Source organism: Melozone crissalis, unplaced genomic scaffold (genome assembly GCF_028551555.1).
Source record: "Melozone crissalis strain CALT ecotype California unplaced genomic scaffold, PUWL_Pcris_2 ptg000721l_1, whole genome shotgun sequence".
NCBI lineage: Eukaryota > Metazoa > Chordata > Aves > Passeriformes > Passerellidae > Melozone > Melozone crissalis.
In genome coordinates this window covers 12612-38588 of record NW_026536376.1, presented here as the reverse complement: position 1 = coordinate 38588, position 25977 = coordinate 12612, and the positions used below count along the sequence as shown (strand labels likewise).

The 25977-nt window shown below is 54.6% G+C and overlaps 2 protein-coding genes and 1 long non-coding RNA gene across 3 annotated transcripts; 1 reads left to right on the top strand and 2 right to left on the bottom strand.

The window, feature by feature from the left end:
• Nucleotides 1-214: 214 nt before the first annotated feature.
• Nucleotides 215-20052, bottom strand: LOC128950555 (general transcription factor IIH subunit 4-like; the record flags this gene model as incomplete). Its single annotated transcript, XM_054295420.1, is given in 14 exon segments — nt 215-293; nt 2194-2241; nt 2793-2923; nt 4878-5037; nt 6025-6108; nt 9614-9682; nt 10449-10496; nt 10498-10558; nt 12322-12410; nt 12515-12611; nt 13697-13828; nt 16994-17097; nt 18140-18257; nt 20028-20052. Coding segments are annotated over 12 exon segments (1072 nt in total), but the record flags the coding sequence as incomplete, so codon positions are not given.
• A 260-nt stretch (nt 20053-20312) lies between these two features.
• LOC128950557 (uncharacterized) lies at nt 20313-21139 on the top strand. Its single transcript, XR_008484374.1, has 3 exons — nt 20313-20440; nt 20770-20851; nt 21117-21139. It is a non-coding gene; the product is annotated as an uncharacterized LOC128950557 (long non-coding RNA).
• Nucleotides 21140-22006: 867 nt separating this feature from the next.
• On the bottom strand, nt 22007-25456 carry LOC128950553 (putative uncharacterized protein DDB_G0290521; the record flags this gene model as incomplete). Its single annotated transcript, XM_054295419.1, has 3 exons — nt 22007-22025; nt 24041-24093; nt 25400-25456. Coding segments are annotated over 3 exons (129 nt in total), but the record flags the coding sequence as incomplete, so codon positions are not given.
• Between the last annotated feature and the right edge of the window lie 521 nt (nt 25457-25977).

Here is a 25977-nt window from a genome sequence, read left to right as displayed (position 1 = left end):
GGACACTTAGGGACACTCTGGGGCACCCCGATGACACCTTGGTGACACTTTGGTGACATTTGGGACACCCTGGGGATACCCCGGTGACAGCCTGGTTAGACCTCGGTGACACCTTGGTGACATTTGGTGACACCTTGGTGACACCCTGGTGACCCTTTAGGGACACTTTGTGGACACTTTGATGACACTTTGGGGACACTTTGGGGACACTGACCCTCGGAGAAGCGCAGCCGGTCCCGCTCGAGCTCCCAGAGCCGGATCTGGTCCGTGATGGTCGGGGGCAGCACCGGGCTCTGGGGACACCGGGGGGACATCGTGGGGACAGGGACACCGTGGGGACAGGGGACACAGGGGGGGGCCAGGGACGGGGACAGGGGGACAGGGACACCGTGGGGACACCGTGGGGACAAGGAGGGGACAAGGACATGGATACAGGGACAGAGATAGGGACACTGTGGGGACAAGGACAGGGGACAGGGACACCGTGGGGACACCGTGGGGACATGGGGACAGGGACACCGTGGGGACACAGGGGACAGGGACAGGGACACAGACAGGGACACCGTGGGGACATCATGAGGACAGGGATATGGGGACAGGGACACATTGGGGACACAGGGGACACTGTGGGGACACAGGGACATAGACAGGGATATGGGGACAGGGACACCGTGGGGACATGGGGACAGGGACACAGACAGGGAGACACCGTGGGGACATGGGGACACGGTGGGGACAGGGGGACAGAGGGGACACGGTGGGGACACAGGGACAGGGACACAGGGGGACAGGGGACAGGGTGGGGACATGGGGACAAGGACGAGGACACGGTGGGGACAGGGACACTGTGGGGACTCAGGACAGGGACACGGGGACAGGACAGTGACACAGGAGGCAGGGGACAGGGACAGAATGGGGACATGGGGACAGGGACACCATGGAGACAGGGACAGGGACACAGTGGGGACAGGGACACGGGGGACACGGTGGGGATACAGGGGGGACATGGGGACACAGGGGACAGGGACACAGGGGACACGGTGGGGACACAGGGGACAGGGACACGGGGGGACACGGTGGGGACACAGGGGACACGGTGGGACACAGGGGACAGGGACACAGGGGACACAGTGGGGACACAGGGACATAGACAGGGATATGGGGACAGGGACACCGTGGGGACAAGGACAGGGATATGGGGACAGGGACATGGTGGGGACATGGGGACAGGGACAGAGATAGGGACACCGTGGGGACAGGGACAGGGACACAGACAGGGAGACACCGTGGGGACATGGGGGACACGGTGGGGACAGGGGGACAGAGGGGACACGGTGGGGACACAGGGACAGGGACACAGGGACAGGACACAGGGACAGGGTGGGAATACAGGGGACAGGGACACAGTGGGGACACAGGGACAGGGACACAGGGGGACAGGGGACAGGATGGGGACATGGGGACAAGGACAAGGACACGGTGGGGACAGGGACACTGTGGGGACTCAGGGACAGGGACACGGGGACAGGACAGTGACACAGGAGCAGGGGACAGGGACAGAATGGGGACATGGGGACAGGGACACCATGGAGACAGGGACAGGGACACAGTGGGGACAGGGACACAGTGGGGACAGGGACACTGTGGGGACAGGGACACTGTGGGGACTCAGGGACAGGGACATGGGGGACACAGTGGGGACACAGGGGACACAGTGGGGACACAGGGGACACGGTGGGGACACAGGGGACAGGGACACAGGGGGACACAGTGGGACACAGGGACACGGTGGGGACACAGGGGACAGGGACACAGGGGACAGGGACACAGTGGGGACACAGTGGGGACACAGGGGACAGGGACACAGGGGGACACGGTGGGGACACGGGACAGGGACACAGGGGGACAGTGGGGAATGCCCCAAAAGATTTTGGACCCCTCCCCCCCTCCCGAAGGATTTGGGACCCTCCCCATCCCCAAATGGATTTGGGACCCCCCAAAATGGATTTGGGATCCCCAAACTCAGGCCCCCCAAAGGATTTGGGACCCCTCGGGTGGATTTGGGGACCACCCCCCATAAAGGATTTGGGACCCCCTCAGGTGAATTTGGGACCCCCCAAAATTTGTTTGACCCCCCCAGAATGGATTTGGAGCCCCCCAAAGGATTCGCGACCCCCTTTGGGGTCCCCTCACCTGTTTGGCCATCGCGGGGTGGGCGCGGGTGCGCAGGAAGTGAATGATCTGGGGGGGGAGGGACACCGTGTCACCGTGTCACCAGTGTCCCCAAATCCCAATGTCCCCCCTGTGTCCCCGTGTCACCAGTGTCCCCAAATCCCAATGTCCCCCCTGTGTCCCCAATGTCCCCAGTGTCCCCAAATCCCAATGTCCCCCCTGTGTCACCCTGTCACCAGTGTCCCCAAATCCCAATGTCCCCCCTGTGTCCCCAATCCCCCCAGTGTCCCCAAATCCCAATGTCCCCCCTGTGTCCCCAATCCCCCCAGTGTCCCCAAATCCCAATGTCCCCCCTGTGTCCCCAATGTCCCCAGTGTCCCCAATGTGTCCCCAATGTCTCCAGTGTCCCCATCAATGTCCCCATTGTCCCCAATGTCCCCATTGTCCCCATTGTCCCCAGTGTCCCCAGTGTCCCCAGTGTCCCCAATGTCCCCATTGTCCTCAATGTCCCCATCAATGTCCCCATTGTCCCCAGTGTCCCCAATGCCCCCAATGTCCCCAATGTCCCAGTGTCCCCAATGTCCCCAGTCCCCCAGCGTCCCCAGTGTCCCCAGTGTCACCTGGTCGGCGGTGATGCCGTTGGCGATGGCCGCCTGCACGCTGTCCCTTGTCACCTGTGCCACCACCAGGTTGGGGAAGCGATAGAGGAGCTCCGAGAAGAGCGCGATGAGGGCGACCTGCAGCTCCGAGTCTGGGGGTGGCACGGTGGGGACATTCAGGGGACAGCGGGGACACTGGGGCATTGGGGGGATTGGGGACATTGAGGGGATTGGGGACAGTGGGGACAATGGGGATTGCGGACATTGAGAGACACTGGGGACATTGGGGGGATTGGGGACATTGAGAGACATTGGGGACATTGAGGAGATTGGGGGCATTATGGGGATTGGGGACAGTGGGGACATTGAGGACAATGGGGACATTTGGGGGGATTGGGGACATTGAGAGACATTGGGGACATTGAGGAGATTGGGGGCATTATGGGGATTGGGGACAGTGGGGACATTGAGGACAATGGGGACATTTGGGGACATTGAGGGGATTGGGGACATTGGGGGCATTGGGGACATTGGGGACATTAATGGGGACATTGGGGACATTGAGGACAATGGGGACATTGGGGACATTGAGGGATTGGGGGCATTGGGGGGATTGGGGACGTTGGGGACATTGGGGACATTGGGGACATTGAGGGGATTGGGGACAGTGGGGACAATGGGGATTGGGGACATTGAGAGACACTGGGGACATTGGGGGGATTGGGGACATTGGGGGGATTGGGGACAGTGGGGACATTGAGGACAATGGGGACATTTGGGGACATTGAGGGGATTGGGGACATTGGGGGGACATTGGGGACATTGAGGACAATGGGGACATTGGGGACATCACTGGGGACATTGGGGACACTGGGGACATTAATGGGAACATTGGGGACATTGAGGACAATGGGGACATTGGGGACAATGAGGGATTGGGGGCATTGGGGGGATTGGGGACGTTGGGACATTGTGGACATCATCGGGGACATTGGGGATTGGGGACATTAATGGGGACATTGGGGACAATGGGGTATTGGGGACATTGGGGATTGGGGACATTGGGGGGTTAAGGACATTAATGGGGACATTGGGAACATTTGGGGACATTGGGGTGATTGGGGACACTGGGGACATTGGGGACCTTTGGGGACATTGGGGTGATTGGGGACACTGGGGACATTGAGAGAATTGGAGACATTAATGGGGACATTGAGACACAAGGGGGACCAAGGGTGACAGGGGGGTGACAGAGCTGTCCCCAAGGTGTCCCCAAGGTGTCCCCAAGATGTCCCCAGTGTCCCCAAGCTGTCCCAGGCTGTCCCCAAGGTGTCCCCAAGGTGTCCCCAAGGTGTCCCCAGTGTCCCCAAGGTGTCCCCAAGGTGTCCCCAAGCTGTCCACGCTGTCCCCAAGCTGTCCCAAGGTGTCCCCAAGCTGTCCCCAGTGTCCCCAAGGTGTCCCCAGTGTCCCCAAGCTGTCCCCAAGGTGTCCCCAAGCTGTCCCCAGTGTCCCCAAGGTGTCCCAGACTGTCCCCAAGCTGTCCCAGGCTGTCCCCAAGGTGTCCCCAGGTGTCCCCAAGGTGTCCTCAAGGTGTCCCAAGGTGTCCCCAAGCTGTCCCAGGCTGTCCCCAGTGTCCCCAAGGTGTCCCAGGTGTCCCCCAGGTGTCCCCCAGGTGTCCCCAGTGTCCCCAAGGTGTCCCCAAGCTGTCCCCAAGGTGTCCCAGGCTGTCCCCAAGGTGTCCCCAAGCTGTCCCCAAGGTATCCCAAGGTATCCCCAAGGTGTCCCCAGGTGTCCCCAAGGTGTCCCAGACTGTCCCCAAGCTGTCCCAGGCTGTCCCCAAGGTGTCCCCAGGTGTCCCCAAGTGTCCCCAGGTGTCCCCAAGGTGTCCCCAAGCTGTCCCAGACTGTCCCCAAGGTGTCCCCAGGTGTCCCCAAGGTGTCCCCAGTGTCCCCAAGGTGTCCCCAAGCTGTCCCAGGCTGTCCCCAAGGTGTCCCAAGGTGTCCCCAGTGTCCCCAAGCTGTCCCAGGCTGTCCCCAAGGTGTCCCCCAGGTGTCCCCAAGGTGTCCCCCAGGTGTCCCCAGGTGTCCCCAGTGTCCCCAGTGCCACCTGTGTAGGCGTAGATGCGGTAGTTGGTCTCCACCAGGATGAAGCCGTGCCCGTCGGGCTCTGTCCCCAGCGATGTCCCCGCTGTCCCCAGCGATGTCCCCGCCGTCCCCGAGGCCAGCGCGATGGCCAGGCGGGTCGGGTAGAACCGACGCGACTTCCGCTGGGGACGGGGGACGATGTCACCGCAACGTCCCCAAATGTCCCCAAGGGGCCAAGAACTGTCCCCAGATGTCCCCAGGAACTGTCCCCAAGTGTCCCCAAGTGTCCCAGGAGCTGTCCCTGGTGTCCCCAATGTCCCCAAATGTCCCAGGAGCTGTCCCTGGTGTCCCAAGTGTCCCCAAGTGCCCCAGGAGCTGTCCCTGGTGTCCCCAAGTGTCCCCAAGTGTCCCAGGAGCTGTCCCTGGTGTCCCCAAGTGTCCCCAAGTGTCCCAAGAACTGTCCCCGGTGTCCCCAAGTGTCCCCAATGTCCCAAGTGTCCCAGGAGCTGTCCCCGGTGTCCCCAAGTGTCCCCAATGTCCCCAAGTGTCCCAGGAGCTGTCCCTGTTGTCCCCAAGTGTCCCCAATGTCCCCAAGTGTCCCAGGAGCTGTCCCCGGTGTCCCCAAGTGTCCCCAGGAATTGCCCTTGGTGTCCCCAAATGTCCCCAAATGTCCCCAGCAGCCGTCCCAGTCCCTCCAGTCCCCTCCCAGTGTCCCCAGTGTCCCCCCCAATGCCCTCTCAGTCCCTCCAGTGTCCCCAAATGTCCCTCCCAGTATCCCCTATTTCCCTCCCAGTCCCTCCCAGTGCTCCCAGTTCCTTCCCAGTGTCCCCTGTGTCCCTCCAGTTCCTTCCAGTCCCTCCCAGTGTCCCTCAATGCCCTCCCAGTCCCCACCAGTCCCTCCCAATTCCCTCCCAGTCCATCCCAATCCCTCCCAGTCCCTCCCAGTCCCTCCCAGTCCCTCCCAGTCCCTCCCAGTCCATTCCCAGTCCCCTCCCAGTCCCTCCCAGTGTCCCAGTGCTCCCAGTCCCTTCCAGTGCTCCCAGTCCCCTCCCAGTCCCTCCCAGTCCATTCCCAGTCCATCCCAGTCCCTCCCAGTCCATTCCCAGTCCCTCCCAGTCCATCCAGTGCTCCCAGTATCCCCTGTTTCCCTCCCAGTGCTCCCAGTTCACCTTCCTCTGGAACACCAGCCCGAACTCCCTCAGGTGCTGCAGGAACGTCAGCAGCGACTCGCTCATGCCCTCCACCGAGTAATCCTGCACCAGTTCGCACCAGTATGGACCAGTATGGACCAGTTCACACCAGTTCGGACCAGTTCGGACCAGTTTGGACCAGTGAGCTCCCAGTGAGCTCCCAGTTCATCCCAGTTATTCCCAGTAACCGCCGCAGCATTCTCGATCATCCAGGAATAGTCCTGGAACGCTGCCAGTGCACACCAGCTCATCCCAGTTCAAACCAGTGCCCCCCAGTCCCCTCCCAGTCCCTCCCAGTGCCCATAACTGCATTCCCAGTTTGTCCCAGTCCCTCCCAGTTTAACCCAATCCCATCCCAGTCCCTCCCAGTCCATCCCAGTGCCCATAACTCCATTCCCAGTCCCATCCCAGTCCCTCCCAGTTTAACCCAGTCCCATCCCAGTCCCTCCCAGTTTGCTCCCAGTCCATCCCAGTATCTATAACTCCATTCCCAGTCCCATCCCAGTCCCTCCCAGTCCATTCCAGTTTAACCCAGTCCCATCCCAGTCCCTCCCAGTTTGCTCCCAGTCCATCCCAGTGTCCATAATTCCACTCCCAGTCCCTCCCAGTTTATCCCAGTTTATCCCAGTCCCTCCCAGTGTCCGTAACCCCATTCCCAGTCCCTCCCAGTCCCTCCCGGTTTAACCCAATCCCATCCCAGTCCCATCCCAGTCTCTCCCAGTTTGCTCGCAGTCCATCCAGTATCCATAACTCCATTCCCAGTCCCTCCCAGTCCATTCCCAGTCCCTCCCAGTTTGTCCCAGTCCCTCCCAGTTTGTCCCAGTCCCTCCCAGTATCCATAACTCCATTCCCAGTTTGTCCCAGTCCATCCCAGTATCCATAACTCCATTCCAGTTTATCCCAGTCCACCCCAGTATCCATAACTCCACTCCCAGTTTGTCCCAGTCCCTCCCAGTATCCATAACTCCATTCCCAGTTTGTCCCAGTCCATCCCAGTATCCATAACTCCATTCCCAGTTTGTCCCAGTCCCTCCCAGTATCCATAACTCCACTCCCAGTTTGTCCCAGTTCCTCCCAGTATCCATAACTCCACTCCCAGTTTGTCCCAGTCCATCCCAGTATCCATAACTCCACTCCCAGTTTATCCCAGTCCATCCCAGTATCCATAACTCCACTCCCAGTTTGTCCCAGTCCTCCCAGTATCCATAACTCACTCCCAGTTTGTCCCAGTCCCTCCCAGTATCCATAACTCCATTCCCAGTTGTCCCAGTCCCTCCCAGTATCCATAACTCCATTCCCAGTTTATCCCAGTCCATCCCAGTATCCATAACTCCATTCCCAGTATATCCCAGTTTGTCCCAGTCCCTCCCAATCCATTCCAGTTTGTCCAGTCCATCCCAGTATCCATAACTCCACTCCCAGTTTATCCCAGTCCCTCCCAGTATCCATAACTCCATTCCCAGTTTGTCCCAGTCCCTCCCAGTATCCATAACTCCATTCCCAGTTTATCCCAGTCCACCCCAGTATCCATAACTCCATTCCCAGTTTGTCCCAGTCCATCCCAGTATCCATAACTCCACTCCCAGTTTGTCCCAGTCCATCCCAGTATCCATAACTCCATTCCCAGTTTGTCCCAGTCCATCCCAGTACCCATAACTCCATTCCCAGTTTATCCCAGTGCATCCCAGTACCCATAACTCCTTTCCCAGTTTATCCCAGTCCCTCCCAGTACCCATAACTCCATTCCCAGTTTATCCCAGTTTGTCCCAGTCCCTCCCAATCCATTCCCAGTTTGTCCAGTCCATCCCAGTATCCATAACTCCACTCCCAGTTTGTCCCAGTCCCTCCAGTATCCATAACTCCACTCCCAGTTTATCCCAGTCCACCCCAGTATCCATAACTCCACTCCCAGTTTGTCCCAGTCCATCCCAGTATCCATAACTCCATTCCCAGTTTGTCCCAGTCCCTCCCAATCCATTCCCAGTTTGTCCCAGTCCATCCCAGTGTCCATAACTCCATTCCCAGTTTGTCCCAGTCCATCCCAGTATCCATAACTCCACTCCCAGTTTGTCCCAGTCCCTCCAGTATCCATAACTCCACTCCCTGTCCCTCCCAGTCCATCCCAGTATCCATAACTCCATTCCCAGTTTGTCCCAGTCCCTCCAGTATCCATAACTCCACTCCCAGTTTGTCCCAGTCCCTCCCAGTATCCATAACTCCATTCCCAGTCCCTCCCAGTCCATTCCCAGTCCCTCCCAGTTTGTCCCAGTCCCTCCCAGTATCCATAACTCCACTCCCAGTTTGTCCCAGTCCACCCCAGTATCCATAACTCCATTCCCAGTTTGTCCAGTCCACCTCAGTATCCATAACTCCACTCCCAGTTTATCCCAGTCCATCCAGTATCCATAACTCCATTCCCAGTTTGTCCCAGTCCATCCCAGTATCCATAACTCCATTCCCAGTTTGTCCCAGTCCCTCCCAGTATCCATAACTCCACTCCAGTTTGTCCAGTCCATCCCAGTATCCATAACTCCATTCCCAGTTTGTCCCAGTCCCTCCCAGTATCCATAACTCCATTCCCAGTTTGTCCCAGTCCATCCCAGTATCCATAACTCCATTCCCAGTTTATCCCAGTCCATCCCAGTATCCATAACTCCATTCCCAGTTTGTCCCAGTCCATCCCAGTATCCATAACTCCATTCCCAGTTTGTCCCAGTCCATCCCAGTATCCATAACTCCACTCCCAGTTTGTCCCAGTCCACCCCAGTATCCATAACTCCATTCCAGTTTGTCCCAGTCCATCCCAGTATCCATAACTCCATTCCCAGTTTATCCCAGTTTGTCCCAGTCCCTCCCAGTATCCATAACTCCATTCCCAGTTTGTCCCAGTCCATCCCAGTCCCACCTTTCCCAGTGTGGAGAAGCTCAGCTGGAACAGGAAGGACAGGATCTCCACCAGGTCCTCTCCCAGTTCATCCCAGTTTAACCCAATCCCATCCCAGTCCCTCCCAGTCCATTCCCAGTTTATCCCAGTTTGTCCCAGTCCCTCCCAGTATCCATAACTCCATTCCCAGTTTGTCCCAGTCCCTCCCAATCCATTCCCAGTTTGTCCCAGTCCCTCCCAGTATCCATAACTCCATTCCCAGTTTGTCCCAGTCCCTCCCAGTATCCATAACTCCATTCCCAGTTTGTCCCAGTCCCTCCCAGTACCCATAACTCCATTCCCAGTTTGTCCAGTCCCTCCCAGTACCCATAACTCCATTCCAGTTTATCCCAGTCCCTCCCAGTACCCATAACTCCATTCCCAGTTTATCCCAGTTTGTCCCAGTCCCTCCCAATCCATTCCCAGTTTGTCCAGTCCATCCCAGTCCCACCTTTCCCAGTGTGGAGAAGCTCAGCTGGAACAGGAAGGACAGGATCTCCTCCAGGTCCTCTCCCAGTTCATCCCAGTTTAACCCAATCCCATCCCAGTCCCTCCCAGTCCATTCCAGTTTATCCCAGTTTGTCCCAGTCCCTCCCAGTATCCATAACTCCATTCCCAGTTTGTCCCAGTCCATCCCAGTCCCACCTTTCCCAGTGTGGAGAAGCTCAGCTGGAACAGGAAGGACAGGATCTCCACCAGGTCCATCCCCCGCGCCTGGGGAGGGGCACAGGGAGATTTTGGGGACCCCCAACCCAAATTTGGGGATTTTTGGGACCCCCCAGATTTGGGCAAATTCTTCAGATTTAAGCAAAACCCCCAAATTTGGGGAAAAAAACCCCAAAATTTTGGCGAAATCCCCCAGAATTGTTGGGAAATCCCACAGATTTGGGGACCCTCCCAAACTTGGGGACCCCCTCAGATTTTCTGGACCCCCCCCCAAATTTCGGGACCCCCCCCCCAATTTTGGGTACTTCCTCAGATTGGGGAAAAGCCTCAAATTTGGGGGAAAAACCCAAATTTTAGGGAACTCCCCAAAATTTTGGGACCCCCCCCCCCCGATTTTGGGACCCCCCCCAAATCTTGGGACCGCCCCCCCCAGATTTTGAGACCCCAAATTTTGGGACCCCCCCCCCCCAATTTTGGGAACTTCCCCAGATCGGGAAAAAGCTTCAAATTTGGCGAAAAAACCCCAAAATTTGGAGAAATCCCCCAGAATTTTTGAGAACTCCCCCACATTTTGGGACCCCCCCCCAAATCTTGGGACCCCTCCCTGCACACATTAAATTTTGGACCTCCCCCCCCAAATTTCGGGACCCCCCAAAATTTCGGGATTTCCCTCCCGGCACCCCTGGATGACAAAACCCCCAACCCCAGGATTCATTTTTGAGGCGAATTCGGGGTTTTTTGGGGACCCCACAAATTTTGGGGGGTTTGGGGCTCCCCCGAACCCGAATTTTGGGGGATTTTGGGGCTCCCTGACCTCGGCCCCCCTGAGGTACTGCAGGATGAAGAACCAGAGCTGGGCGGGGGGTGTCGAGCAGCAGGAACTGGAACCCGGCCGAGGTGATGCAGGGGGGCTCCCCCCCCTCGCTGGGGACCCCAAAAAATGGGGGAGAGGGAGTCAGAAAAACCCTAAATCCATAGGAATCACCCCAAAGTCACAGCACCCCAAAACGCAAATGAATTGGGCCAAAATTCCCTCTAAAATCCCATTAAATTGGCCTAAAATCCTCCCTAAATTCCATCTAAATCGGCCCAAAAACCCTTTAAAATCCAATTAAGTCCTCCCCAAAATCTCCCCTAAAATCCAATTAAATCCTCCCCAAAATCTTCCCTAAGTTCCATCTAAATTGGCCCAAAATCCTCCTAAAATCCAATTAAAAAGCCCCAAAATCCCCCCTAAAATCCAATCAAGTCCTCCCCAAAATCTCCCCTAAAATCCAATTAAATCCTCCCCAAAATCTTCCCTAAGTTCCATCTAAATTGGCCCAAAATCCTCCCTAAAATCCAATTAAAAAGCCCCAAAATCCCCCCTAAAATCCAATCAAGTCCTCCCCAAAATCTCCCTAAAATCCAATTAAATCCTCCCCAAAATCTTCCCTAAGTTCCATCTAAATTGGCCCAAAATCCTCCCTAAAATCCAATTAAAAAGCCCCAAAATCCCCCCTAAAATCCAATTAAGTCCTCCCCAAAATCTCCCCTAAAATCCAATTAAATCCTCCCCAAAATCTTCCCTAAGTTCCATCTAAATTGGCCCAAAATCCTCCCTAAAATCCAATTAAAAAGCCCCAAAATCCCCCCTAAAATCCAATTAAGTCCTCCCCAAAATCTCCCCTAAAATCCAATTAAATCCTCCCAAAATCTTCCCTAAGTTCCATCTAAATTGGCCCAAAATCCTCCCTAAAATCCAATTAAAAAGCCCCAAAACCCGCCCTAAAATCCAATTAAGTCCTCCCCAAAATCTCCCCTAAAATCCAATTAAATCCTCCCCAAAATCTTCCCTAAGTTCCATCTAAATTGGCCCAAAATCCTCCTAAAATCCAATTAAAAAGCCCCAAAATCCCCCCTAAAATCCAATCAAGTCCTCCCCAAAATCTCCCCTAAAATCCAATTAAATCCTCCCCAAAATCTTCCCTAAGTTCCATCTAAATTGGCCCCAAAATCCTCCCCCAAAACCCCAATTTCCCCCTCGCTGGGGACCCCAAAAAATGGGGAGAGGGAGTCAGAAAAACCCTAAATCTGCAGGAATCACTCCAAATTTACAGCACCCCAAAATGCAAATGAATCGGCCCAAAATCCTCCCTAAAATCCTCAATTCTCCTCCCTGGCGACCCCAAAATTGGGGAAAGCCCCGAAATTCCCCTGAAAAAACCCAAAAAAATACCGAAAAAAAACCCCAAACTCTCTAAAATCCCTAAAAAACGCCCCAAAATTCTCCCTAAACCCCCTCAGGACCCCCAAAAATCCCCAAAATTCCCCCAAAGCTCTTCATGAGCCCGGCCTGCACCAGCAGCTGCGCCAGGCCACAAAATTCCCCCCAAAACTCCCCCAAACCCCCACAAATCCTCCCCAAATCCCTCCAAATTCCCTCTAAACCCCCTCAGGACCCCCAAAAATCCCCCAAAATCCCCAAATTCCACAAAAATTCCCAAATTCCCCCAAAATTCCCCCAAATTCCCCCAAAGCTCTTCATGAGCCCGGCCTGCACCAGCAGCTGCGCCAGGCCACAAAATTGCCCCAAAACCCCCTAAAAACTCCCCAAATCCCTCCAAATTCTCCCTAAAACCCCTCAGAACCCCCAAATTCCCCCAAATTCCAAAAATTCCCCCAAATTCCCCCAAATTCCCCCAAACCTCTTCATGAGCCCGGCCTGCACCAGCAGCTGCGCCAGGTCCTGGCTGACGGCCGCGCTCGGGGACCCAACCATGAAGTGCAAAACCACCTGAAAATAATAAAAATTCAGCTTAATTAGCACCCAAAACCCCCCAAAATCCCATAAAATCCCATAAAATGCCCCAAAATATCCCAAAATGTGCCAGTTCCCACCTCCCAGCGCTCCTCGGCGTATTTGTCCAGGGCGGGAACGTCGCGGGCGTGCCGGTCCGGGCCCAGCGGGGCCGTGTCGTCCGACCAGGCCTTGCCCCTGCCAGGACCCCAAAAACGCAGCACCCGGGGGGGTCAGCACCCCAAAAAACCCCAAAAACCGCCCCACAAAACCCCCAGACCCAGAAAGTCCCAAAATCTTCCCGAAATCCCCTCATAAATCCAATTTTCTGGTTGTTTGGCCTAAATTCCCACACGGGCCTTGCTGCTGTAGGACCTCACAAAAGCATCACCCTGAGGGGATTTGGACCCCAAAAACCACCCCAAAAAACCCCAAAACCCTCAAAAACTGCCCCCAAAACCCCCAGACACAGAAAGTCCCAAAATCTTCCCGAAATCCCCTCACAAATCCCAATTTTGTGACTGCTCGGCCTAAATTTCCACACCAGCCTTGCTGCTGTAGGACCCCGCAAAATCTCCACCCTGAGGGGATTTGGACCCAAAAACCACAAAAAAACATCCCAAAAACCACCCCACAAAACCCCCAGACCCAGAAAGTCCCAAAATTTTCCAGAAATCTCCTCACAAATCCCAATTTTTGGCTGTTCGGCCTAAATTCCCACATAGGCCTCGGCCCTGAAGGAACCCCCAAAATCAGCCTATCTTTCCCCCCGTTTTCTGCCCATTTTTGCCTAACTTCTTCTTATTTTCTGCCCATTTTTCCCCATTCCCCCCCAATTTTTTCTGGTTTTCCCCCCATTTTCTCTGATTGTCCCCCATTTCCCCCCAATTTTTCCGGATTTTTTCACTCATTTTCCCCCCAATTTTTCCTGACTCTTCCCCTATTTTCTCCCATATTTTCTGATTTTCCCCCCCCATTTTTTCTGGGTTCTACTCTCATTTCTCCTCCCTTTTTTTCTGATTTTCCCCCCATTTTTTACCATTTCCCCTCATGTTTTCCCCGCTCACCCCCCCATTTTTTCTGCCTTTTTTCCCCATTTTTTCTGATTCCCCCCCCCCATTTTTTCTGCCTTTTCCCCCCCATTTTTTTCTGATTTCCCCCCAATTTTATCCCCATTTTCCCCTTATTTTTTCTCCATTTTTTTCTGATTTTTACCCCTCCATTTTCCCGCCATTTTTTTCTCCATTTTTTCATTTTTTTCCCCCATTTTTCCCCTCGCTCACCCCCCGAGCAGGGCCACCCTCAGGTTCTGTCGGAAGTTGGGGTGCAGGGCGACCCCCGGGAGCCCCCCCGGGAGGGTGTGGGGGTGCCACAGGCGCAGCTCCAGCAGCACCTCCTGGCTCTGCTGCTGCTCCCTGCAACACAAACCGCACCAAAACCCCACAAAATCGCCCCAAAATCCCACAAAATCACCCCAAAATCCCACAAAATCACCCCGAAATCATAAAAAACAGCTCCAAAATTACACAAACCGCACCAAAACCCCACAAAATCGCCCCAAAATCCCACAAAATCACCCCAAAATCATAAAAGACAGCTCCAAATTACACAAACCGCACCAAAACCCCACAAAATCGCCCCAAAATCCCACAAAATCACCCCAAAATCATAAAAAACAGCTCCAAAATTACACAAACCGCACCAAAACCCCACAAAATCGCCCCAAAATTGCCACAGAATCACCCCAAAATCATAAAAAACAGCTCCAAAATAACACAAACCGCACCAAAACCCCACAAAATCGCCCCAAAATCCCACAAAATCACCTCAAAATCATAAAAAACAGCTCCAAAATTACACAAACCGCACCAAAACCCCACAAAATCGCCCCAAAATCCACAAAATCACCTCAAAATCATAAAAAACAGCTCCAAAATTACACAAACCGCACCAAAACCCCACAAAATCGCCCCAAAATCCACAAAATCGCCCCAAAATCATAAAAAACAGCTCCAAAATTACACAAACCGCACCAAAACCCCACAAAATCGCCCCAAAATCCCACAAAATCACCCCAAAATCATAAAAAACAGCTCCAAAATTACACAAACCGCACCAAAACCCCACAAAATCGCCCCAAAATCCCACAAAATCACCCCAAAATCATAAAAAACAGCTCCAAAATTACACAAACCGCACCAAAACCCCACAAAATCGCCCAAAATCCCACAAAATCACCCCAAAATCATAAAAAACCAGCTCCAAAATTACACAAACCGCACCAAAACCCCACAAAATCGCCCCAAAATCCCACAAAATCACCCCAAAATCATAAAAAACAGCTCCAAAATTACACAAACCGCACCAAACCCCACAAAATCGCCCCAAAATCCCACAAAATCACCCCAAAATCATAAAAGACAGCTCCAAAATTACACAAACCGCACCAAAATCCCACAAAATCGCCCCAAAATCCCACAAAATCACCCCAAAATCATAAAAAACAGCTCCAAAATTACACAAACCGCACCAAAACCCACAAAATCGCCCCAAAATCCCACAAAATCACCCCAAAATCATAAAAGACAGCTCCAAAATTACACAAACCGCACCAAAGCCCCACAAAATCGCCCCAAAATCCCACAAAATCACCCCAAAATCATAAAAACCAGCTCCAAAATTACACAAACCGCACCAAAGCCCCACAAAATCGCCCCAAAATCCCACAAAATCGCCCCAAAATCATAAAAAACAGCTCCAAAATTACACAAACCGCACCAAAACCCCACAAATCGCCCCAGAAATCCCACAAAATCACCCCAAAATCATAAAAACAGCTCAAAATTACACAAACCGCACCAAAACCCCACAAAATCGCCCCAAAATCCCACAAAATCACCCAAAATCATAAAAGACAGCTCCAAAATTACACAAACCGCACCAAAATCCCACAAAATCGCCCAAAATCCCACAAAATCACCCCAAAATCATAAAAAACAGCTCCAAAATTACACAAACCGCACCAAAACCCACAAAATCGCCCCAAAATCCCACAAAATCACCCCAAAATCATAAAAAACAGCTCCAAAATTACACAAACCGCACCAAAACCCCACAAAATCGCCCCAAAATCCCACAAAATCACCCCAAAATCATAAAAAACAGCTCCAAAATTACACAAACCGCACAAAACCCCACAAAATCGCCCCAAAATCCCACAAAATCACCCCAAAATCATAAAAACCAGCTCCAAAATTACACAAACCGCACCAAAACCCCACAAAATCGCCCCAAAATCCCACAAAATCACCCCAAAATCATAAAAAACAGCTCCAAAATCACAGAAAATCGCCCCCAATTCACCCCAATATCACAGAAAATCACACCAAAATCACACAAAATCGCCCAAAAATCACAGAAAATCACTCCAAAATCACACAAAACAGCTCCAAAATTACACATATCGCACCAAAACCACAGAAAATTGCACAAAACAGCCCCAAAATCACACAGAACCACCCCAAAATGACCACAAACATTGCCCCAAAATAGCCACAACATCACCCCAAAAACGGCCATAAAATCCCACCAAAATCACCCCAAAATCACACAAATCGCACCAAAATCACACAAACTGCACCAAAATTGCCACACAATCACCCCAAAATCACACAAATCACACCAAAATCACACAGAACCACCCCAAAATTGCCACAAAATCGCCCCAAAATCACACAAGTCACACCAAAATCACACAAGCCGCACCAAAATTGCCACAAAATCGCCCCAAAATTGCCACACAATCACCCCAAAATCCAACGAAACAGCTCCAAAATTACACAAACCGCACCAAAATCGCCCCCAGCCCACCGGCTGTGCTCCTTCCTGACCCAAAACCCCAAATTTCCCTCACAGAACCCCCAAAAATCCCCCTGAAATCCCCCCAAATCCACCCCAGGACCCCGGGGATCCCCAAAATCTCCCCAGGACCCCCCAAATCCCCCAAAATCGCCCCCAGCCCCACCGGCTGTGCTCCTTCCTGACCAAAACCACCCCCAAAAACCCCAATTTGCCTCCCCAAATCCACCCCAGGACCCCCAAAACACCCTGAAATCCCCCCAAAATCCACCCAGGACCTCGGGGACCCCAAAAATCCCCCAAATCCCCCCCAAATCTCCCCCAGCCCCACCGGCTGTGCTCCTTCCTGACCCAAGCCTCCTCCCAAAACCCCAAATTTCCCTCACAGAACCCCCCAAAATCCCCCTGAAATCCCCCCAAATCCACCCAGGACCCCCCAAATCCACCCCAGGACCCCCCAAATCACCCCCAGGACCCCCCAAAGCCCCCAGGACCCCCAAATCTCCCCCAGGACCCCAAAATCCCCCCAAGATCTCCCCCAGCCCCACCTGCTGTGCTCCTTCCTGACCCAAAGCTGCTCCCCAAAAACCCAAATTTTCACCCTCAGGACACCCCAAATCCCCCTGAAATCCCCCCAAATCCCCCCAGGACCCCCCAAATCCACCCAGGACCCTCGGGGACCCCCAAAATCCCCCCGGACCCCAAATCTCCCCAGCCCCAACCTGCTGTGCTCCTTCTTGACCCAGAGCCCCACGGCCGCCTGGGGCAGCGGCTGCTCCAGGAACAGCATCCGCATGATCCGGCCTGCGCCAGCCCCGGCAGCTCCCTGCGGAGGAAATCTGGGGGTCAGCACCCAAAAATCACCCCAAAAACCCACCCAAAAAAAAAACCGCCAAAAAATCCCAAAATCCCACCAAAACGGCCCCAAAATCCCATCAAAAAACGGCCCCAAAATGATCAAAAACGGCCCCAAAATCCACCAAAAACGGCCCCAAATCCCGGCCTGTGCCAGCCCCGGCAGCTCCCTGCGGAGGAAATTGGGGGGTCAGCACCCCAAAAATCACACCAAAAACCCCACCCAAAAAAAACCCAAAAAATCCCAAAATCCCATCAAAAAACGGCCCCAAAATGATCAAAAACGCCCCAAAATCCACCAAAAACTGCCCAAATCCCGGCCTGCGCCAGCCCCGGCAGCTCCCTGCGGGTTCATTAGGGCTAATTAGCGTTAATTACAGATTAATTAGGATTAATTCGCCCACCTGAAGACAGCCAGGTAAGCGGCACAGGGTTATTTTCCGTTAATTAGGGGGTTTAGGGATATTTTGGGTCATTTTGTCTCACTTGAACACCCCAGGAAGAGGTCACGGGGTTATTTTGGGTTAATTAGAACTAATTAGCCTTAATTAGGGTTAATTAGTCCTGCCAGAAAATGGCCAGGCAAGTGGCGTGGGCTATTTTGGGATATTTAAGTTTAATTTGAGAATATTTTTACTTGATTTGAGTTAATAAATAACTAATAAAAGATTAATAAAAGGACAATTAATGGTTAATTAGCATTAATTGGTGTTAATTACCCACCCGAAGACGGCCAGGCAGGTGACACAAGGTTATTTTGTGATATTAAGTTTAATTTGGGTATATTTTCGCTGAAACTGAGTTAATAAAGAACTAATAAAAGATTAATTAAAGGCTAATTAATGTTAATTAGCGCTAATTACCCACCTGCACACGACCAGGCAGGTGACACAAGATTATTTTGGGTTATTTAGGCTTAAATTTTGGTTAATTAGGATTAATAAGGGAATAACCCAGGGTTAATTAAGCGATAATTACGGGTTAATTAACGTTAATTAGCGCTAATTACGCACCTGAAGACGGCCAGGCAGGTGGCCGGGTGCCCATAGAGCCGGTCCAGGGTGGGGGGGCTGAGCCCGCGCAGGAACTCCTGAAGGTTCTTACACTGGAGCTGCACCCGCGACATTGCACCTGTTACACACAGGTTACACACGGGTTACACACGGGTTACACACAGGTTACACCTGGGTTACACCTGGGGCAGGAACTCCTGCAGGTTCTTACACTGGAGCTGCACCCGCGACATTGCACCTGGGTTACACACAGGTTACACACGGGTTACACACGGGTTACACACAGGTTACACCTGGGTTACACCTGGGGCAGGAACTCCTGCAGGTTCTTACACTGGAGCTGCACCCGCGACATTGCACCTGGGTTACACATGGGTTACACACGGGTTACACACGGGTTACACACAGGTTACACCTGGGTTACACCAGGGTTACACCTGGGTTACACCTGGGGCAGGAACTCCTGCAGGTTCTTACACTGGAGCTGCACCCGCGACATTGCACCTGGGTTACACACGGGTTACACACGGGTTACACACGGGTTACACACGGGTTACACACAGGTTATATACGGGTTACACCTGGGTTACACCTGGGTTACACCTGGGGCAGGAACTCCTGCAGGTTCTTACACTGGAGCTGCACCCGCGACATTGCACCTGTTACACACGGGTTACACACAGGTTACACACGGGTTACACACAGGTTATATACGGGTTACACCTGGGTTACACCTGGGTTACACCTGGGGCAGGAACTCCTGAAGGTTCTTACACTGGAGCTGCACCCGCGACATTGCACCTGTTACACACGGGTTACACACGGGTTACACACGGGTTACACCTGGGTTACACCTGGGGCAGGAACTCCTGCAGGTTCTTACACTGGAGCTGCACCCGCGACATTGCACCTGTTACACACGGGTTACACACGGGTTACACACGGGTTACACACAGGTTACACACGGGTTATATACGGGTTACACCTGGGGCAGGAACTCCTGAAGGTTCTTACACTGGAGCTGCACCCGCGACATTGCACCTGTTACACACAGGTTACACATGGGTTACACACGAGTTACACACAGGTTATATACAGGTTACACCTGGGTTACACCTGGGGCAGGAACTCCTGCAGGTTCTTACACTGGAGCTGCACCCGCGACATTGCACCTGTTACACACAGGTTACACCTGAGATACACCTGGGTTACACACAGGTTGCACACAGGTTACACCTGGATCACACTTGAGATACAACAGGGTTACACCTGGGGCAGGAACTCCTGCACGTTCTTACACTGGAGCTGCACCCGTGACATTGCACCTGGGTTACACACGGGTTACACCGGAGATACACCTGGATTACACACAGGTTACACCTGGGTTACACCTGGGGCAGGAACTCCTGCAGGTTCCTGCACTGCAGCTGCACCCGCGACATTGCACCTGAGTAATTACACCTGAGTAATTACACCTGAGTAATTACACCTGAGTAATTACACCCGGGTTGCACACAGGTTACACCTGGGCACGCCTGGGGCCACCTCCCCTAATTATCTCCCAAACCCCCCTAATTAACCCCAATTAACCCCAATTACCCCAAACCTCCCCACTCTCCTCTAGCCCCTCCCTCTCCCCCACCGCCCCCCATCCCAAATTTTCCCCCAAAATTCCCCAAAACCCCAAAATCCCCCAAATTTCCCCCAACCCCCCCCCAAACCTCCCCAATTAACCCCAATTACCCCAAACCCCCCAATTAACCCAAATTACCCCAAACCCCCTCGCTCCCCTCCAGCCTCCATCCCCAATTTCCCCCCAAAAACCCCAAAATCCCCCAAAGTTCCCCAAAATCCCCCAAATTTCCCCCAAATCCCCCCAATCGCTCACCCCACGCCGCGGCCCGAGGCCACGCCCCCTTCCCGCCGAGGCCACGCCCACATCCTAAAAATCCCGCCTTTTCCCCGGTCACGTGGTGCTATTCCCGCCCTTTCCCCGGTCGCGTGACGCTGTTCCCGCCCTTTCCCCCGGTCACGTGTCCCGCCCCGCCCCGTTCCAAGATGGCGGCGCCCTCCCTCAGCCGCGCCGCCCTCGGCGCCCCCCGGATTTTGGGGCCTCCCGGGGCTCCCCGGGCCCGGCCCCGGCGCTGGAGCAGCGGGAGCCGCTCGGCGGGGACCCCTCCGGCCGCCGAGAGCCCCGCGAGCCCCGGCTGGGACGGGCCCGAGCGGGCGAGGCTGCGGGGCCGGGAGCAGAGGGAGAAGCGGCTGCGGCTGAGGAGGGAGAGAGGGGAGAGGGAGGAGAAGGTGAGGAAATGGGGGGGACTGGGAGAGACTGGGAGGGACTGGGAGTTACTGGGAGAGGATTTGGGGGGACTGGGAGGGGATTGGGAATGGATTTGGGGGGACTGGGAGGGATTGGGGGGCACTGGGGGGTACTGGGATGGACTGGGGGGGACTGGGAGAAACTGGGTCAGAGTTTGGTTGGTTTGTACTGGTGTGCGTTGGTCCGGACTGGTTTTAGGCGCTGTGTACTGGTTTATACTGGTTTAAATTTGTTTATATTAATTGGTATTGATTAGTATTGGTCCCTACTGGCCCGTACTGGTTTCTACTGGTTTGTACTGGTCCCGCAGGCGCCGCAGCCGCTGCCCAAGGGCTGGAGCCCCCAGGCTGAGGTGGAATATCAGCACCCGCTGGGGCCCGACGGCAAAAAGGGTAAAACTGCGGAATTGGGAAATTTGGGGGGAATTTGGGCGATCTTGGGGCTCGGGTGCGTCCCCAAGGAGGGGTCGGTGGCAGTGCCACCCCCCTGAGGTGACACCTGGGGACACAGCCCTGAATTTTGGGGTGATTTTGGTGAATTTTGAGCAGATTTTGATGAATTTTGAGCGGGGTTTTTGGGGTTTTTGGGTGGAATTTTGGGATTTTTTGGGGGGTTTTGGGGTGCCACCCCCCTGAGGTGACACTTTTGGGGACACAGCCACGGGCGTGCCCCTCCCCCCCCAGGTACAGCCCTGAATTTGGGGTGACTTTGATGAATTTTGATGAATTTTAAGCGGATTTTTGGGTATTTCGGGTGGAATTTTGGGGTGCTTTTGATGAATCTTAGGGGGAATTTGATGAATTTTGAGCGGATTTTGGGGGGGGGGGTTTTGGGGATTTTTGGGTGTATTTTGGAGTGATTTTGATGAATTTTGGGTGGATTTTTGGGGTGATTTTGCTGAATTTTGGGGGTTTTTGGGGTGCCACCCCCCTGAGGTGACACTTTTGGGGACACAGCCACGGGCGTGCCCCTCCCCCCCCAGGTACAGCCCTGAATTTTGGGGTGATTTTGATGAATTTTGGGGTGAATTTGAGCTGGTTTTGAGCAGATTTTGATGAATTTTGAGCGGATTTTTTGGGGATTTTTGGGGTTTTTGGGTGGAATGTTGGGATTTTTTGGGGGGTTTTGGGGTGCCACCCCCCTGAGGTGACACTTTTGGGGACACAGCCACGGGCGTGCCCCTTCCCCCCCAGGTACAGCCCTGAATTTGGGGTGACTTTGATGAATTTTGATGAATTTTAAGCGGATTTTTGGGTATTTCGGGTGGAATTTTGGGGTGCTTTTGATGAATCTTAGGGTGAATTTGATGAATTTTGAGCGGATTTTGGGGGGGGTTTTTGGGGGATTTTTGGGTGTATTTTGGCGTGATTTTGATGAGTTTTGGGTGGATTTTTGGGGGATTTTTTGGGGATTTTTGGGTGTATTTTGGAGTGAATTTGATGAATTTTGAGCGGATTTTGGGGGGGTTTTTTGGGGGGATTTTTGGGTGTATTTTGGAGTGATTTTGATGAATTTTGAGCGGATTTTTTGGGGGATTTTTGGGGTTTTTGGGTGGGATTTTGGGATTTTTTGGGGGGTTTTGGGGTGCCACCCCCCTGAGGTGACACTTGGGGACACAGCCACGGGCGTGCCCCTCCCCCCCAGGTACAGCCCCCGCTACGTCGAGGCCGCCTGGTACCAATGGTGGGAGAGGGGAGGGGTCTTCAGCCCCAGCGCACCTGGGCAGGTGAGGGGGGACCCCAAAATCACCTGGGGGGACCCCAAAAATCACCTGGGGAACCCCAAAATTATCTGGGGAACCCCAAAAATCACCTGGGAGGGTCAAATAAACACCTGGGGGGGGCCTCAAAAATCATTTTGGGGGGGGGGCCTAAATCTACCTGGGGAGCCCCAAAATTCACCTGGGGAACCCCAAAATCATCTTTGGGGGGGGGGTAAAAAAATCGCCTGGGGATCCCCAAAATTCACCTGAGGGGGTTCAGCCCCACCTGGGGAACCCCAAAAATCATTTTAGGGGGGTAGAAATTCACCTGAGGAACCCCAGAATTCACCTGGGGGGCCCCAAAAATTCCCTGGGGGGGGCCCAAATCCTCCTGAGGAGCCCCTAAACCACCTGGGGAACCCCAAAATTCACCTGGGGACCCCCAAAATTCACCTGGGGACCCCCAAAATTCACCTGGGGAACCCCAAATCCACCTGGGAACCCCAAAATTCACCTGGGGGGGTTCAAAACACACCTGGGGGGCCCCAAAACCACCTGGGAACCCCAAAATTCACCTGGGGGGGTTCAAAACACACCTGGGGGGCCCCAAAACCACCTGGGAACCCCAAAATTCACCTGGGGACCCCCAAAATTCATCTGGCGGGTTCAAATTCACCTGGGGGGGCCCCAAAATTCACCTGGGGGGCCCCAAAACCACCTGGGACCCCCCCCAAAATTCACCTGGGGGGCTCCAAAACCACCTGGGGACCCCCCCAAAATTCACCTGGGGGGGGGGTCCATCCCCTCCTGGGGGGGTCACCCCAACTCCTGCCCCCCCCCCCAGGTGTCGGGGGGGTCCCCGGTGCTGAGCCTGGTGCTGCCCCCCCCCCAACGTGACGGGGTCGCTGCACCTGGGCCACGCCCTGGGGGTCAGCCTGCAGGACGCCCTGGTCAGATGTACGGGGGGATTTGGGGGGGATTTGGGGGGATTTGGGGGGTCTGAGGGGTTGAGAGGGGGTTTTGGGGCGAGTTTGGGGCAGTTTGAGTGGGGTTTTGGGGAGTTATGGGGGATTTGGGGGGGATTTTGGGGGTGTTTTGGGGGTTTGAGTGGGATTTGGGGGGGTCTGGAGTGGGATTTGGGGGGTTTTGAGGGATTTGGGGGGGTCTGAGAGGGGTTTTGGGGCAAGTTTGGGGGGGTCCGAGGGGGTCTAGGAGCAATTTCGGGGGGGTTGAGAGGAGGTTTTGAGTGGATTTTGGGTGGGGTTTGGGGGGATTTTGGGGACATTTTGGGGAGTTATGGGGGATTTTGGGGGTGTTTTGGGGGTTTGAGTGGGATTTTGGGGGATTTTGGGGCCGTTTGAGTGGGGTTTGGGTGGGATTGGGTGGGATTTTGGGGGATTTTGGGGGTTTGAGTGGGATTTTGGGGGGGGTTTGGGGGGATTTTGGGGGGTCTGAGGGGGTTGAGAGGGGGTTTTGGGGCGAGTTTGGGGCAGTTTGAGTGGGGTTTGGGTGGGGTTTTGGGGAGTTATGGGGGATTTGGGGGGGATTTTGGGGGTGTTTTGGGGGTTTGAGTGGGATTTGGGGGGTTTGAGTGGGATTTGGGGGGTTTGTGAGGGGATTTGGGGGGGTCTGAGAGGGGTTTTGGGGCAAGTTTGGGGGGGTCCGAGGGGGGTCTAGGAGCAATTTTCGGGGGGGTTGAGAGGAGGTTTGAGTGGGATTTTGGGGGGGTTTGGGGGATTTTGGGGACATTTTGGGGAGTTATGGGGGATTTTGGGGGTGTTTTGGGGGTTTGAGTGGGATTTTGGGGGGATTTTGGGGCCGTTTGAGTGGGGTTTGGGTGGGATTTGGGTGGGATTTGGGGGATTTTGGGGGTTTGAGTGGGATTTTGGGGGGGGTTTGGGGGGATTTTGGGGGGGTCTGAGGGGTTGAGAGGGGGGTTTTGGGGCGAGTTTGGGGCAGTTGAGTGGGGTTTGGGTGGGGTTTTTGGGGAGTTATGGGGGATTTGGGGGGATGTTGGGGGTGTTTTGGGGGTTTGAGTGGGATTTGGGGGGTTTTGAGGGGATTTGGGGGGTCTGAGAGGGTTTTGGGGCAAGTTTGGGGGGGTCCGAGGGGGGTCTGAGAGCAATTTCGGGGGGGTTGAGAGGAGGTTTGAGTGGGATTTTGGGGGGGTTTGGGGGGATTTTGGGGACATTTTGGGGAGTTATGGGGGATTTTGGGGGTGTTTTGGGGGTTTGAGTGGGATTTTGGGGGGGGTTTGGGGAGTCTGGGGGGGTTTTGGGGGGGTCTGGGGGGGATTTGGGGTGAGTTTGGGGGAGCTTGAGTGGGGTTTGAGCGGGATTTGGGGGGTCTGAGGGGGATTTGGGGGGTCTGAGGGGGATTTGGGGGTGTTGAGGGGATTTGGGGGGGTTTTGAGGGGATTTGGGGGGTCTGAGGGGGATTGGGGGGTTTTGAGGGGATTTGGGGGGTCTGAGGGGGATTTTGGGGGGTTTGAATGAGGTTTGGGGGCAGTTTGGGGCAGTTTGAGCGGGGTTTGGGGGGTGTTGGGAGGGAGTTTGGAGAGGCCTGAGTGAGATTTGGGGCGGTTTGGGGGGTTTTAGGGGATTTCGGGGGGTCCGAGGGGGTTTTGGGGGGTCTGAGGGGTTTTAGGGTGAGTTTGGGGGAGTTTGAGTGGGGTTGGGGGGGATTTTGGGGAGTTGTGTTGGGGTTTGGGGGGCATTTTGGGGGTTTTAAGGGGGATTTGGGGGGTCTGGGGGGGTTTGAGTGGGGGTTTGGGGGGATTTTGGGGGTCTGGGGGGGTTTGGGTGGGATTTGGGGGATGTGTGGGGGGGGCTTGGGTGGGATGTGGGGGTCTGGAGGGTCTAAGAGCAATTTTGGGGGTCTGGGGGGATTTTGAGTGGGGTTTGGGGGGGTTCGGTGGGATTTTTGGGGGGAATTGGGATTGGGTGGGGGGGTCTGGGGGGTTTGAGTGGGAATTGGGGAGGTCTGGGAGGATTTGGGGGTTCTGGGGGGTTTGGGGGGGTCTGAGGGGGTCTAAGAGCAATTGGGGGGGTTGAGAGGGGGTTTGAGTGGATTTTGGGGGATTTTGGGGGGTCTGGGGGGGTTTTGGGGGTCTGGGGGGGTTGAGAGGGGTTTGAGTGGGATTTTGGGGGGAGCTTGGGGCAGTTTGAGTGGGGTTTGGGTGGGATTTGGGGGATTTTGGGGGGATTTGGGGGGGATTTTTGGGGGGAGTTTTGGGGGTTTGAGTGGGATTTTGGGGGGGTCTGGGGGCATTTTGGGGGGTCTGAGGGGGTTGAGAGGGGGTTTTGGGGCGAGTTTGGGGCAGTTTGAGTGGGGTTTGGGGGGGGGTTTGGGGGGTTTAGGGGGGTCTAAGGGCAATCTTGGGGGGTCTGGGGGGATTTTGGGGGGGGTCTGGGGGGTGTTTGATTGGGATTTGGGGGGATTTCGGGTGGGTTTGGGGGTTTGAGAGGGATTTGGGGGGGATTTTGGGGTGAGTCTGGGGGGGTTTGGGTGGGATTTTGGGGGGTTTTAGGGGGTTTTGGGGGGTTTGGGGGGATTTGGGGTGAGTTTGGGGGGGTTTGGGTGGGATTTTGGGGTGAGTTTGGGGGGGTTTGGGTGGGATTTTGGGGGGTTTGGGGGGGTTTGGGTGGGATTTTGGGGGGTTTGGGGGGATTTGGGTGGGATTTTGGGGGGTTTGGGGGGGTTTGGGTGGGATTTTGGGGGGTTTGGGGGGATTTGGGTGGGATTTTGGGGGGTCTGGGGGGTTTTGGGTGGGATTTTGGGGGGTTTTCGGGGGTTTGAGCGGGTTTGGGGGGATTT